The 15586-nt window shown below is 47.0% G+C and overlaps 1 protein-coding gene across 2 annotated transcripts in view; it reads right to left on the reverse strand.

Annotated features, from left to right (window-relative positions):
• Positions 1-15586, reverse strand: part of MTOR (mechanistic target of rapamycin kinase) — a 115473-nt gene that overhangs the window by 25202 nt on the left and 74685 nt on the right. For both annotated transcript variants that reach the window (XM_080657503.1, XM_080657502.1), the window contains exons 31-36: positions 9401-9501; positions 7472-7587; positions 6176-6253; positions 5879-5986; positions 2424-2549; positions 2192-2323 (exon numbers count right to left, since the gene is read on the reverse strand). In XM_080657503.1, the coding sequence (XP_080513629.1) occupies positions 2192-2323; positions 2424-2549; positions 5879-5986; positions 6176-6253; positions 7472-7587; positions 9401-9501 (661 nt within the window). The remainder of the gene's footprint in view (positions 1-2191; positions 2324-2423; positions 2550-5878; positions 5987-6175; positions 6254-7471; positions 7588-9400; positions 9502-15586) is intronic.

A 15586-nucleotide genomic window follows, 5' to 3' on the forward strand; every position in this document is an offset into this window, starting at 1 on the left:
ACAAAGAATTGGGATCCTTTGCTGGAAGGCAAATTCACAGCATTTGGGGATTATGCTCTCATTGATGCCCTGGAGGTTCAGCTGCCACTCCCCGAGTGATGTCACTCGTGTGACTAGGGTGATCACACCTGAGGTTTGGGCCGCAGTGCATAGTAGATATACAAGGTGACATCACTCGTGTGACTAGGGTGCACATCAAGCAAGTGAGAACTGAACTGGGAACCGGTGCCAGATGCTTTCAGAGCCCACGGTTAACACTCTGTTTGGGAGATGCAACAAGGTGCTGAGCAAAAAATAAATTGCCCCAACTGCTTGAGGATGCTCTGGAGCGGCTGGGTGTTAGTTTGGATCTGAAGCCCAATATTAAATTTAGTGAGTTTGTCCTGTGTGGGAGAATCTAATATTTCTCTCCTTTGTGGCATGAAGGCAACTTATTTGCAAGGAGTTAAAAATGCTTTCTTTCCTCCACTCCAGGAAGTGAGGAGAACAATGATTCTTCCTCCTTACAGGTACAGAACTGTCACTGGGAGGAAGGGGCTTCTCTCAGGTCCAAGCTTTAAGCTGGGCATGGTATTCCTGGTTCTTGACTGCCTGGGGGTTTCTGGGCAGGACGATAGAAATTTCAAGAAAGGGCACACTGTTGCTAAATTCTGTGAAGCATTCTGACTGCGAAAACACTACGTGACAGACACCGGTGCCTGACGCCTTCCTGCAGAACAGGGCTGCTCTTCCCAAACACTTGCATCCTACTCGGGCCAGGCAGAGAGAGTCCTTGTTTACAGGAGGAAAGTCAAGCCCACAGAAGACAGGTGCCTTGTTCAATAGCACAGTTATTCAGAAGTCAGTCTCCTTTGGGTGCTCCTGAACTCTTAGGAAGACGTGACATCTCTAGGTCTGGGCCTGAGGTCCAAGCACCTAACTTTAAATAGGTTTCTAAATTTTTATCCATGTGGTTTTATGGTCTCCCACCAGAACTTGGGTTTAAAAAAAAGCCTTCATTTGGAGAAGTTGGGCTGTGGTCCTAAGTTGAAAGAAGCCACTCCCTGGTTGATATATTAGCCAAAGGCTCCTTCTGCCTGCCTTCGGCAAGACATTCAAAGACTTGGAGGCTACACATAGGAAAGAAACCAGACTACATTCAGATCCAACACCTTCTGCTTTCCTCATTTGCCTGGAGGAAGGTCAGGCTTTGAATCAGAACTGCTTTGGCTTGGGAGGCTTACAGAGGCTGAAAAAACAGAAACCCAAAGAACAACAACAACAGAAAACAAAAGGAAACCTGGGCCATTACTATTGAAGTGAACCCCAAAGACTCAGTGTGCCTGGGTGCAGGGCTGTCCACCCAACTCTGGGTGGCTGACACAGTCATAGGGTCAACAACCCACAAAAGTCAATTTCTAGACCCAGTCCAAGGATCTCCCAAGTACGCCTTGGGCAGACACGACTGTGGTTTTACCAGCTCTCTGGCAGCCATGCCTCTGGTGGCTGCTCCACATTCCTTTCTCACCACAGGCCCCACTGTGGGGGACCCCGCCTGTTCCACAAGGAGGAGGCTGCAGGAGCCACAGCAGGTACTCATTTTGCCTCCAGGGCCTACTTTCTGTTCATCATCATCATCATCATGCAGGAAGATTGCTTAATAGAAACTACAGCCGCGCCGCCCTGATTCTCTCCTCCCCCCAGGAGGCACATCTGTCTCCCAAGGACCTGTCTGTGCATAAAGCAGGAGGAATCCTGCACTGGCTGCAGGATGACTTTCCGGTCCCCACTGGCTTCAGCATCACACTCTGGGTGCTTCTGAATCCCCAACTGCTGACAGGAAAGGAGACAAGCAGTCTGAAACACCACACTGGTCTTGTGAAAGCTCCTGAGTGTTTCACAAACATGCTGCTCTTCAGGGTACTGAACAGCCCACCTTCTCTGAGGGAAAGTGTGCTTTTTCTGTGTTCCAGCACATTCTGCTTGCTAATATAACTGTGATTAAACTCACTGGTTTGGTCAATGGTATATAGGCATCTCCCTGAATATGGTTTACTTTTTGAAATCAGGCCAAATAGCTGCCTAAGAGGAGCAAAGTCCCTGACACAATGGTGTGGACGCCGTTTCCTTTCAGGCCTTGAAGGGGCAGTGAGGCTGAGCCAGTGAGTCTTGTGGAGAACATGGCCTACTGTTGAAGGATCCAGATACAGACCTTGCGAGCACTCTTCCACATGTTTTTCATGTAGGCGTAGGTCACCTGAGGGTGAACTGTTGGCAGAGGATGGTCAAGCTGCCGAGACGGATCAACTCCCAGGAGCAACACCAAGGTTTTATGAGCAAGAGCCTTAAAAACAAGAGAGGTCAGGGTATAAACAGAACCGGACCAAGCGTGCCATTCCTTCCTTAGCTTCCTCCCCCGTCCCAGGGAGGTGGGGGTTACTCACTAGCCTGCCACTCTTGCCACACAGACTTGCATACTTGAGCCAGGTCCTCATGTCCTCATGAGGGCTGACCACAAGGGACCGCACCATCAGGATTTTCTGCCAGTCCTCCACAATACGCTGGCAGCCCTGGAACATTCAGAAGTGAGGATTACATATGTCCTCACTTAAACTCCCTTCCCCCCAAACAATAGCGAGATCCACCCTGAAACAGAAAGAGATTCATTTTTGTAATCTGAACTTTCTCAAGTGACAGGTACTGTGATTGAAACCCCTTTCTGGGACTCCTCAAAATTCGAGAAGCAGAGAACAGGGACTCTGGAATGTGAATCCTGACTCTGCCACTTAGTATCTATGTGACTTTAGACAGGTTCCTGAACTTTCTGTGACTTATCTGTAAAATGGGTTTTAAACAGTACCGACCTTAATAGGGCTACAGAATTAAATTATTTAAGTTTCTTTTCTGAATTATAAATATATTGTTAACTTTTTTCTTTGCTTTAGTCTCTCTAGTTGAAGATGACTATCACTGACAAAGAAATTAAATTTAAAATGTATCATTCAAAGTCCAAAGAACTAAGTATAAAAAGAACTGTATGTAATTAAAATTTCACATGGTGTTGTTCGCAAGTTGGTAGCACTTATACTTCTGGTTATTAGAGCCTAAACTGGCACTAAGACTTTTGTCCTTGCTTATGCTTAGAGTCTTTCCTCTTTCCGACCCTCCCCCCATGTTTTTATTGATTTCAGAGAGTGGGAGGGAGAGGGAGAGATAGATAGAAACATCAATGATGAGAGAGAATCATCGATAGGCTACCTCCTGCATGCCCGACACTGGGGATTGAGCCTGCAACATGGACACATGCCCTGACCAGGAATCGAAACATGACCTCCTGGTTCATAGGTCGACGCTCAACCACTGGGCCACGTTGGCCTGGCAAAAGTCTTTCCTCTTCATTTTTGTTTGTCTCAGACTGAAAACTACATATATAAGGGGAAGTGCCTCATTCATTCACATGTATAAGTTCTTTTTAATTAAAAAAAAGTGTCTTAATCGTTATCAAAGGAGCTAAGCTAATTTTATATCCGAAGACTTTGAGAGTGAAGTGAGCTTCTCCTTTTCCACCTTCACTGATAAGTAGTCAGACTACCATTAGGGGAGATGAAGAGATGGGTTTTTGAGATCTACCAGTTCATCGGTGAATTCCATGAAGCCAAATGAACTGTTCTCCATGGAAACATGTCTAAAAGTTTGGGAGCCATGATGGCAGGCTTTTCAATGTGACAGAGAGGACACAGGCTGAGCCCAAATAAAGAACCCAAGGCAAGAAGAGACCCAATGCCACTAGGGTTGACCTCTCGCACTGCCCCAAGGGAGATGCTGGCTAGGGATTTCAATGTAGATTTCAACTTGTGCACAACATGACAGTCTTCCAGCCTAGGCAGCTGGCTGAGTGTTTTGACAGCAAGCCATCCACAAGAGCCAAATTTCTACCACAGACTTAAAGCTTTATTTTCAGGCCTTGGACCATTATTTTTCTATCACATTAAGTGAAACAAGTGATTTGGAAAGTTAGAAAAAAAGAAAAATGTATACTGAGTGAGTGTTTTGGTGACTTCTCACCATCTGCTAGTTTCTCCCAGATGTTGAAATAATTTGGCCCTGGTCAGCCAAAAAACATCCTGCTGTCCTGAGATAGGAATGGTGAAGGCTTAAGATGATGACGGTATCTTGGACACAGTAAAGTCAGACATGGGTCTCCCCTCCCCAAGACTCATTTAGTCCACTCCCCTTCCAAATCTCTTACTGGATCAAGTCCCACTGTTCGCATGGCACATTCACCAGATCTCTGGTTTGGAAACTCTTTGCCCCATTACAGGCACTTAAGAGACCAGGGTGTGTACCAGTCAAGTGGGCAATGCTTGCTCTGTGCAGCTCTTTTCTGGTATCCAACAGACAATTTTCCATCAAAACATTCATGGGCATTTCATAATTGCTAATAAAACATGTGAAGGAACTACATGTGCTCGCTTCAGAGCATAAATGACTACTATATTCACAGACGATCCTCTGCCCGCTACTCTTTCCTCTCCAGTGGAATGTGCCCTGAGCTGCTTAGACAGGAATGCAGCCTGGAGTCAAAAGGCTTTGTCACAGCCTACTGAAAGCCTGGAAGCACAACCTGGATTGACCAAATTCTGAAGACAGAATCTGGCATTAGGTGTGGACTGGGCCAAGAGGAAACAGTTTAAAACTGAGGAGGTTAAATATGACAAGCAGGGGACAGTGGCTTCTGAAGCGGTAAAGGCTGTCTTTGCCGATGGACTTCCCCTTCGACCTGCTCAAGGCATGGGAGAACTGCCCTTTTCAAGAACACTTAAGACTGCTGAATCCCAAACCTGGAATCGACAGCTCCACATGCTAAACTGATCAGAATGTATGATGAAAACACTGATGGAGGACACGGAAAAGCTTCTCTAGGACGGGACACTTCTGTGAAAAAGTCTGAATAGAGATCACGGGATGACGATGACCTGAGGAACTGTACCCGGCAGGCACTGGTCAATGAGAACATCAGGCAACGCCATGGGAAGAGCTGGATTCAGGTGACCAGCGACTGGGTTTAGAGCTGTGGTGCTCAGTGCTGGCCATCCACTGGAACAGGGGTGGGCAAACTTTTTGACTCGAGGGCCACAATGGGTTCTTAAACTGGACCGGAGGGCCGGAACAAAAGCATGGATGGAGTGTTTGTGTGAACTAATATAAATTCAAAGTAAATGAGTGGAGGGGAGAGCAAGAGAACCGGATAGAACAGCCGGATCCGGCCCGCAGGCCGTAGTTTGCCCATGGCTACACTGGAATCATCTGGGTAGGCTTAAGATACTGCTCCTGGGTCTATCCCCAGAAGTTTGAATTTATTTGGTCTGGGAATTGGCCTGGGTATCTGAATTCCTAAAAACTCTCCAGCTCACTTTATTGTGCAGCTAAAACTGAGAGCCACTGATTTTGAGGTGAAGATTCTCAACTGGCTGGCCTTAAGTGCCACTTATTAAAGACATTTTCTTCGCCTGGCTGGCATGGCTCAGAGGTTGAGTGTCAACCTATGAATCTGGAGGTCATGGATCAATTCCTGGTCAGGGCATATGCCTAGGTTGCAGGTTCGATCCCCAATGTGGGGCATGCAGGAGGCAGCTGATTAGTGATTCTCTCTCATCATTGATGTTTCTCTCTCATTCTCTCTCCCTCTCCCTTACTCTCTGAAATCAATAAAAAAATATATATATATATTTTAAAAAAGACATTTTCTTCTATTCCCAGAGAAGAACAAAAGGGGGCTGGAAAGTGGTAGTCCTCCTAGCTAAAGGCTCAGGTGAAAAGCCTTTGAGTGGCTTGCTTCGAAGCAAACAAGCCTGTGAGGAGGGCGGGCTGGCCACGTAGGGCTTTCTACCAGGCTCACCTGCAGCCGCTCCCACCAGATCTGGCGGATGATCTCGCGTCGCTCAGGGACAAGCTTGTACTGGATAACCTCCTCTAGCTCGGACAGCATATGGCAAGAAACCATGGCCTGACGAAAGCAAATCACATTCCAACTTAGTACTACATGAACATCCAAAAGCCAGGCTTCATTTCAGTCACTCCTGGTGCAGGGTATCTGCTGAGAACACGCAGGCATGCGCTCAGCAGCCCGTGAGTCCTCAGTAGCCCACTCTGAAAAAAAAAAAAGAGCTGAATGGGCCTCTAAAACGATACTCACCCCGTATGCCCGACTGTAGCTCTCTCCCGCCATAGCAGTTAACTCAGCATCCAGCAAGTCCCTGGCTTTGTCGATGCACTAGGAGAGAAACAGGGAGCCCCTGGAATTGAGTGCTGGACTTGGGAGCTGAGGGTAGTGCTGTTATTTTCACGCTTTTCAACGAGCTGCAGAAGTTACCTGTCTCGCTTCAATTCCAATGATAAAGAGAAAAATTCACCAAAGAAGGGAAGAAACCTCTTCCTAGAGCTGAATGGCAAGAGAAGAGTACTGGTTTCTTGGAAAAGACAGAAATGTATGGCAGCCAAAAGCTTAACATCTATGATAACACCCCAAATCTTGGGTAATGAGGGAGGGGAAATGTATGCTTAGAATCACCGTGTTCTTGCATATCAAGAGGACAATTCGGGTATCTACCTGCTTTCAACTTTTCCTTGTGGGTCGCATTTGTGAAACTGGAGTGTGCAAACACTCACATGGCTTGGGGTGGGGGTGGGGTCATCTCTGGCTGAGAAGCACCTGTCCTCATGAGAGTGCCTCTGACATTGGGAGAAGAATGCCCAGGCCTCTCCATGTACAAACGGGCCTTTGGGCCAGTGAGTGGATGGCCCACGTCTCAGTTCTTGTCACTTAATCAAGGCCCCAGGGACGGCCAGGGGACTGCAATTGCAGCCTCCTCCGTTTCTCCAGTTAAAAACCCATCATGCGGAGATTTTCCTTGTTTGAATGTTTAAGGTTAATTACTACATCCCCATCCTTTAACTGCTCAGGTCATTTACCCAAGCACCTCATTCAAGACAGCCTGGTGCCCACAGGGTGGATGTGATTACTTCATTATGTCATTCTGCAAGTCAGCACAGGGTTTTCAAATAAAGCACTGGCGTTTCTGGAAGGTCATCAACATGCAACACACCTACAGAACCAGAAGAAACCTGTGACTGATTTCTGCCGCAGAGGGGGATGGCTGAGGAAACAGACAGCTTCTCTCTATGACAAGGACCGCCAAGGCAAGGTGGTAAGAAGGATGCAGTGATGAAATTGCATCCAAGAAGCTAACTCCAAAAGTGATGAAATGGTCCCTTCCAGAACACACTCGTCCCTCTCTAAAGGAAGTGGCCCCGGCTAATGTGCTGGCAGTCTGCTTCTTCTGAGTGTTATGCTCTCTGAACTCACTGACCCGGACTCCAGAGTTGAAGGGCAGCAGCCTGTTTGCACAGGCACCATGTGCCTAGGAACTGACAGGCCACACATAATTACCTTTGTTTTGCTAGATGGTCTGAGTACACATGTGGTTTTTACCTGTTGTGCCAAGGAGAAGAGGTCCTGATGTAGTGCCAGCACGGCTCTGTAAAATGCCCCATCGTGGGTGTCCCGAGGGATCATACAGGTGTATTCCTCCATGCTGTCCCATTGACCTACACACACACACACACACACACACACACACACACACACACACACACGGTGGGGTTGGGGGGGAGAGAGAAGCATTAGGGTGGCCAACTTCCTAGGCTAAAGGCAGCATCTCAAAGAGACCCTGTCATTGTCACTTGCACTTAGCCTGGGGTTCAAACAAGACAAACTTGAGCCTGATGTATCAAAATCCTACAGAGAACCCTCTACACTCTGTGAGGTTGAGCAAGCCAATCCCACAAACAAAGCCACATCTGCCTGCTGAACACAGGACTCCACGCTGCCCCAGGGAGCTCCGTGAAAGATGGGAGGAACGGCCCGAGTGCAAAGCCCGCATGACAAGAGGGTTTGATGCAGCACCTCGTTAACCTGGAGAACCCGCTCAGGTTTCTCTAGGTGAGATGGAATGGCTTTCGTCCTCACTAGTGAAGCCTCTCCCAGTTCAGTGGTACATTGGAAATTACATTTTCCCCTTAACAACTGAAAACGGCCATTATCCAGACAGGGGGACAGGATTAGACAAACAGTTTGCCCGTCTCACTCTGGCAGTACCTTTGCCTCGGAAGGGAGGAGATAAATAGAAAGATGGGCTAGGTCATGGCACAGTAGCCTGTGTCGTGGCCGAGTGGGAAAATGGCTGCAGCCAGGAATGCAGCCGGAATGGCTTCCCCTGGTGGGGTGAGCATGTATCAAATGCCAGGAGTTCCAAGACCATCTGCAGAAAAGATATCAGCTTCATTAGCTGCAAACTGCAGGGCTGCCAATTTCATAAGGCATTTTCCTGCCTTTCACTCCAGCCCAGTAGCTCATCCATTCTCTATGCCTCTGGGTAAAAGCAAAATAGCAAACAATGACTCCTCAGGAAGTAATTTATTTTTGAAAAATGTTTTGGATCCAGCCCAGAGCTCATGAAAGGAAAGGCTATAAGCTCTGTGACTCTAGAGGGATAGAATGTGGGCGGAAGGTTATGTAACCTTCCTCGGGACTTGATGGGTGAAGCTCTTCTCCTGCAACATCCTATGGACCCTTCCCCTCTCATTAACATCTCTGAACAGACACTGGTAATCCTCTCAACTGGGGGTTGATGTCAGAAATCTACAGTCTGTGGGGGTTAAAAGGGAACATCTGCTTTAAAATCCTTGAAGAATGGGAGTAAGGCAGGCAGCAAGGAGGAGAAGGCAGAAAACAAAATTGTTAAAATGTTTATAATTGTTAGAGACAGTGAAAGGCATATGGGGGCTCATTATATGATCTTCTTCACTTTTATACTGGTCTATGTTGGGAAAGTTAAGAAATAAAAGGAGACAGACAGCTATCTTCTCTCTTTGTTCCTGCTTGGGTTAAGGACAGGATGGGTGGAGCTCCAGCAACTGTCCTGGATCATGAGGTAGACTGAACAGAGGCCCCATGCAAAGCAGAAATATGGAAAAAGGCTAACGACAATGGAGACAGAATTCTAGTCTGGGAATTCCTACCTTGAGATTTCTTTAATAAGAGAGAAAATAAACCAGTAACTTGTTTAAAAGCAAAAGGCAAACCCAAAACCAAACCAAATACACCTCACTAAATTATCTGAATTTCGATGCTTGCTCACTGCTTTCCTTGGCTTCCCTGTGCAAAGCCATTTTATCCAAGTCTAACAAGTTAGCCAAAATCACCCGGTGGGGACAGATGTAGAAGACAGAGGCACACCGACAGTTGGACACTTCTGCAGATCTGACATCCTACCTACAGCTGCAGTACCTTGCTTTCCGATATGAGCACCCAGCCTCACTGTCCCCACACTGACTAGGGTGCCTGTGAGGGAAGCCTTACCTAAACCCCATGCAGCTGCAGCAGCCATCCGGGCCATCTTGGCTTGGGTCTCATCATTAACCAGGGTCCACTTTTCACAGCACTGCTGGTGGAGCTGCCCCCTGGAGGAAAAGAATTATACGCTTGAGTTAACCAAAATCACCTCTGTAACTTGCTGTGCTTTTGCCTCTTGGGTTAGCTGGGGGCCACAGAGGAACTGGATGATAGGGACTTGCCTTGAACCAGGAGCCTTTAAATAAAAAGCACTTTCAACTGGGTCACATGACAGAGAAGTGACTGGCAATTTGTTGTTCCTATGGCCTGGTACGCATAATTTATCTGACAATGAGTTTATCAAAGACAGAGACCATGTCTAACTTGATGTGATGTGAAATGCCCTGAACATCTGGCCCCCTTCATAAATATTAAATACCCTCCCTCGCATGCCAATGAACTCCAGCTCATTCCCTTTGGCAGGCCTAGAGAGAAAGCAATCTGAAGAGACACATCTGGACATTCATTTTTAGCTCAAAGCTATAGGGAGAACTGGCTCTTCGAAGTATTATACCAATGGCTGCAGGCTGAAATGAAACTCAAATGAAATCGATCTGCACCGAAGGAAGAAGGCTCTTCAATGGTCATAGGTAGACGCTGCTTATTCTCAGAAGTTTGCACAATTTCCATGAGTGTGGCTAAAGACTATGAGGTATTTTCCCCCCAAATAAAAGCAAAAGTTTATTTTTTTTTTCTTTTTAAATCTTTATTGTTCAGATTATTACAGTTGTTCCTCTTTTTTCCCCCCATAGCTCCCCTCCACCCGGTTCCCACTCCACCCCATCCCCTACCCCCCCCACCCCCGTCCTCATCCATGGGTGTATGATTTTTGTCCAGTCTCTTCCCGCACCCCCACACCCTTTTCCCCTCGAGGATTGTCAGATCCTTTCTATACCCCTTATTCTATTATATTTATCAGATTATTCTGTTTCTATACCCCTTTCTATACCCCTGATTCTATTATATTTATCAGATTATTCTGTTCATCAGATTTTTTATTCACTTGATTTTTAGATTCACTTGTTGATTGATATGTATTTGTTGTTCATACCCTTTCTATACCCCTGATTCTATTATATTTATCAGATTATTCTGTTCATCAGATTTCTTATTCACTTGATTTTTAGATTCACTTGTTGATTGATATGTATTTGTTGTTCATAATTTTTATCTTTAGCTTTTCCTTCTTCTTCCTCTTCTTAGACAATACCTTTCAGCAGTTCATATAATACTGGTTTGGCGGTGATGAACTCCTTTAGCTTTTTCTTATCTATGAAGCTTTTTATCTGACCTTCAATTCTGAATGATAGCTTTGCTGGGTAGAGTAATCTTGGTTGTAGGTTCTTGCTATTCATCACTTTGAATATTTCTTGCCACTCCCGTCTGGCCTGCACAGTTTCTGTTGAGAAATCAGCTGACAATCGTATGGGTGCTCCCTTGTAGGTAACTGTTTTTCTCTTGCTGCTTTTAATATTCTCTCTTTGTCTTTTGCTCTTGGCATCTTAATTATGATGTGTCTTGGTGTAGTCCTCTTTGGATTCCTTTTGTTTTGGGGTTCTCTGTGCTTCCTGGACTTGTAAGTCTATTTCTTTCACCAGGTGGGGGAACTTTTTGGTCATTATTTCTTCAAATAGGTTTTCAGTATCTTGCTCTCTCTTCTTCTGGTACCCCCATAATTCAGATGTTGGTACGCTTGAAGTTGTCCCAGAGGCTCCTTACACTATCTTCATATTTTTGGATTCCTTTTTCTTTTTCAGTTGGGTGTTTTTTTTGATTCTTTGTATTTCAAATCTTTGACTTGATTCTTGCGATCCTCTAGTCCAGTGGTCGGCAAACTGTGGCTCGTGAGCCACATGAGGCTTGCGAGCCGCAGTTTGCCGCTCTGTTGACTAATGAATTTGCCGACCACTGATTTAGGCTCTCGATTCCAATAATTACAGGCTGTTGTTGTTCCTTGTGATTAAGCTCCTATCCCAGTGGTCGGCAAACTCATTAGTCAACAGAGCCGCAGTTTGCCGACCACTGCTCTAGTCTGCTGTTAGATCTCTGTATATTATTTTTTATTTCAGTCAATGTATGCTTAATTTCTAGTTGGTCCTTTTTTCATATCCTCGAGGGTCTCGCTAAATTTATCAGCCTTTTCTAGAAAATTCTTGAAAAACTTATAACCGTGGTTTTGAACTCTATATCCAGTCGTTTGCTTTCCTCCATTTCTTTCATTTGTGACCTGTTTCTTTGTCTCCACATTTTGGCTGCTTCCCTGAGTTGATAGAGTGGCTTTGTGTGCTAGGTGTCCTATAGGGCCCAGTGGCTCAGCCTCCCCAGTTACCTGAGGTGGACACTCTTGGTGCACCCCTTTGTGGGCTGTGTGCACAGTCTTGTTGTAGTTAAGCCTTGATTGTTGTTGGTATCACTGGGAGGAATTGACCTCCAGGCCAACTGGTTGTGAGGATCAGCTGTGTCTACGATGGGAGAACTTCTGTGCTGGAGACACCCTTATGGGGCAAGATTTGCTTCAGTGGGGCTTTGGTGCTCACTGAGTCTGCCCCCTGAGTGTGTCCCTTATGGATCTGAGGAGTTGTAATCTGGATGGTCCTACTCTGACCCCACTGGCTCTTGGATCTCCAAGGAGGTGCTAATTTAGCCTCTGCCTGAGGCCACCCAGCAGGAGCTATGGAGAGATCTGCAGATTCCTCTTCTTGGTTTGGATTTGGAGGTGCCCAGATGAGGCCCAGCTGTGAAGCAATGCAAACTGCTGTGGGGCCTTGGGCCTTCTTTTGGATGTTCTGGGTCTCACTGACTCAGCTGCAGTTTGTTAGGTAGGTTTAGATTTCAAAGGACCAGGCCATTCATATGCAAAAGCCTCTGCGCACAGCTTGGATGGGGCGGAGTCTCAGGGCGGGGCAAACAGCAATGGCTTCCCGTCAGCCCTGCCCTAAGAGGCCCCTGGGTTTCAGTGTCCCTTGGTAGTCGCTGCAAGCACCTCTGAGAGAAAGCCGCCCTCGAGTTCCACTCGCTGCCAGACAGGCCAGTTTCTTCCCGTATGAATCTGGGTCCCCAGAGTCTCACCCAGAACTGGAGTTCAGAGCAGTCGGGAGCTTGTGTCTCACTGCAGATTGAAAAAGCCAGCCGTGTATTCAGTTGCCAGCCCTCTCCATGTGCGCGCCTCCGTACCTCTGGACTTTACTTCCGCAGCTCCTCTGAGTCTCAGTGTGCTTTTCTCTTCCCTTCTAGTTGTAGAATTTCCACTTAGCCAGCCTTCCTGTGGTTCTGGATGATGTCCATTTTGTCTTTTAGTTGTAGTTTTGAAGTGGTTGTGCGAGGCAGCAAGTTCAGGTGTTTACCTATGCCGCCATCTTGGTTTCTCTTTAGAAAAAGTGAGCCAGCTGGGCTGTGTGGGCTCAGGAAACAAACTACAGAGGCAAAAGAAGGGCCCTTGGAGCTTAGGGGAGAGAGAGAAGGCACACACCTTGAGGGAAGATGCAGGGAAAGCAGAATCCAAAGCTTGTTGTCACAAACAGTTCAGCATCCCTCTAGCCTTTTGTCAGGGCTACCCCTTTCTGGGCTGAGAGTCTAAGGGTTTAGCTTTGCTTTTCATTTAGAGGCAGGGAGCAAGTTCAATGTGAAACACTATGAATGATTACCCCAAGAGACCAGGCAGGAAGCAGTCCAGGAGCAGCATCCTGGGAAGGCGGCCCTGACAGTGGACACAGGCACCGCCTTCAAAGCTGCGGCTGTGTCAACAATTGTCAGAACTCTACCCAGGGAGGTGGGGTTCCTCTCCCACAGTATTTGTTACAAGTAAGCATGAAAAAGAAAAAGAAAAAGAAAAAGAAAAAGAAAAAGAAAAAAAGAATGCAGAATATACTGAGTCCTACTGAGTCCTAAATCTCAAAGGCAGTGGGAGGGGGGAGAGAACAAAATCAAATTAATAAAAAATGTGAGACGGTGTGTGGGGCAAACATGAGGATCTGCTTTCTGATACCTCTCATTGCACACCAGGGAGGAATAGGTAAAGGCTTCATCCCAGGACTTTGACTTTCCTATCCAGTATAATAGCAGCAGAAAGCTTAGAACACCTAAGTGGTTGGCTGACTCCCAAATAACCTGTTCTCAAGGATCCAGAGGCCACCTAAGGAATAGTGTGGTGAGGGGGTTTACCTAGGCTCACTTTGGCTGCAGCTGTGGCTGTGTGCATTATGGGGCTGGAGGCTGACTCCTGTAGTTCAGCTTCCTAGAGACAGATGAGTATGGGCATAGGGGTAGGGTCTTAGCTCAGTGGTAGCCCTAGATCATTCCACCTCTAGTGAACACCTGCCTCAGGCATGTTCAGGATATATACTCAAAGCAAAAGCAATTCAGAAATTACACTCTAAATGAACTGACTGAATAAACCATGTAAGGAATCTACATATAATCAGGAAGAGAATTCTGCTTCTTCATCTCTTTTAAAAATCTTTTAAGTCTGCTGCATTCTTAAATTCCTTGGTCAGCATCACTGCCACTTATACTTTATAGGTGATTATAAAACTGGAATGAACCCAAGAGGTCCGAGGTAAATGGGACTGAGTACTGCAGTGTCAGGAGACCTGGATCACAGGGCTCTTGGGAGACCTCAGCCTGGCTGTGCCAACTTCTAAGATGCTCAGTTTCCCAACTGTCACATAGGTGGACTAGACAAAATTGCATCTAAGATCTCTTCTCATATATATCCAAGCTGTCCCTACTTAACCCATCTAAGGAAAGTAGTTGTCTTTAATTTAGAAAAGGTGGGAGGGGGAGGGACCAGGAAAGATTTCAAAGGAGGAAAAGACAGTCCAGGTGGACCTTGAATGATGGGGCAGGATTTCAAAAACAAGGCAAAGGAGCAGAAGAAAAGGTAGGCAATTCAGGAAACTGAAGGAACAAATGCAGAGAAAAAATTCTGTGGGGTTTGGAGAAGAGCAAATAGTTTGGCCAGAGCACAGATTCTGAGACAGAGGTCAATGAGAAATGGGCTGAAGAAGTGGGCTGAGATCACAACACAAAAGACTTTGATGTGAGGCTGTGACATTTATACTAAACTACTGGCCTGGTGCATGAAATTCGTGCACAGGGGGTGGGGGTGAAGGGGTTCCCTCAGCCCAGCCTGCACCCTCTCCAATCAGGGACCCCTTGGGGGATGTCCTAAACCAGCAGTCAGACATCCCTCTCGTAATCTGGGACCGCTGGCTCCTAACTGCTCACCTGCCTGCCTGCCTAATCGCCCCTAACTGCCTCTGCCTGCCAGCCTGATTGCCTCTAACCCCTCTGCCTGCCTGCCTGATCGCCCCTAACTGCCCTCTCCTGCCAGCCTGATTGCCCCTAACTGCCCTCCCCTGCCAGCCTGATCTCGCCCCCAACTGCCCTCCCCTGCAGGCCTGATATCGCCCCTAACTGCTCCCCCCTGCCGGCCTGATCACCCCCAACTGCCCTCCCTCCCCTGCTGGCCTGATCTCACCCCCAACTGCCCTCCCCTGCCAGCCTGATCGCCTCTAACTGCCTCTGCCTTGGGTCCCACCATGGCTTTGTCCGGAAGGAAGTCAGACATCTGGAAGATGGCCGATCAACCCGGTCTAATTAGCATATTACTCTTTTATTAGTATAGATAGATTATACAGGATAGGATTGCTTAAATGGGGGGGGGGTGGGTAGGAAGAAGCCTTTTTCACCAGGAGGAGATGCTCTTGGCAGACAAAAATACATAATCCCTATATCTGGACTGATAGCCAGCCATATGCACTATACTGCCAAACTCGTCATTAAAAAATTGAACCGCTTTCTTACACCTTATACCAAACAGCTGTTGCTCTTAAAACCCCTCCTCAGCCCCCACCTTAGATTCTGCCTTCGCAGTTCACCCAGATTAGGTTCTGACTGGTGAGTTTCTATGCCAGTCAGCGTCTAAAGCTCCGCCTCCTAGGTAGCTTTTGGCTCCTCACAGTTCACCTAGATTTGGTTCTCAGTGGTTGGTTTCTATGCCAGTCAGCGTCTCCAGGCCTATCTCCGGGCCTGATCAGAGAGGTGGGGCTGATCAGAATCCCCCGCAGCTGCTGGCGAGGCCCTGAGAGAAAGAGAGGCAAGGGCTGATCAACAGCTGCCACGGAGGCTGTGGATCAAACCCTGCTTCTCTCT

The sequence above is a fragment of the Plecotus auritus genome, assembly GCF_963455305.1.
Source record: "Plecotus auritus genome assembly, chromosome: 2".
In the NCBI taxonomy this organism is placed as follows: domain Eukaryota; kingdom Metazoa; phylum Chordata; class Mammalia; order Chiroptera; family Vespertilionidae; genus Plecotus; species Plecotus auritus.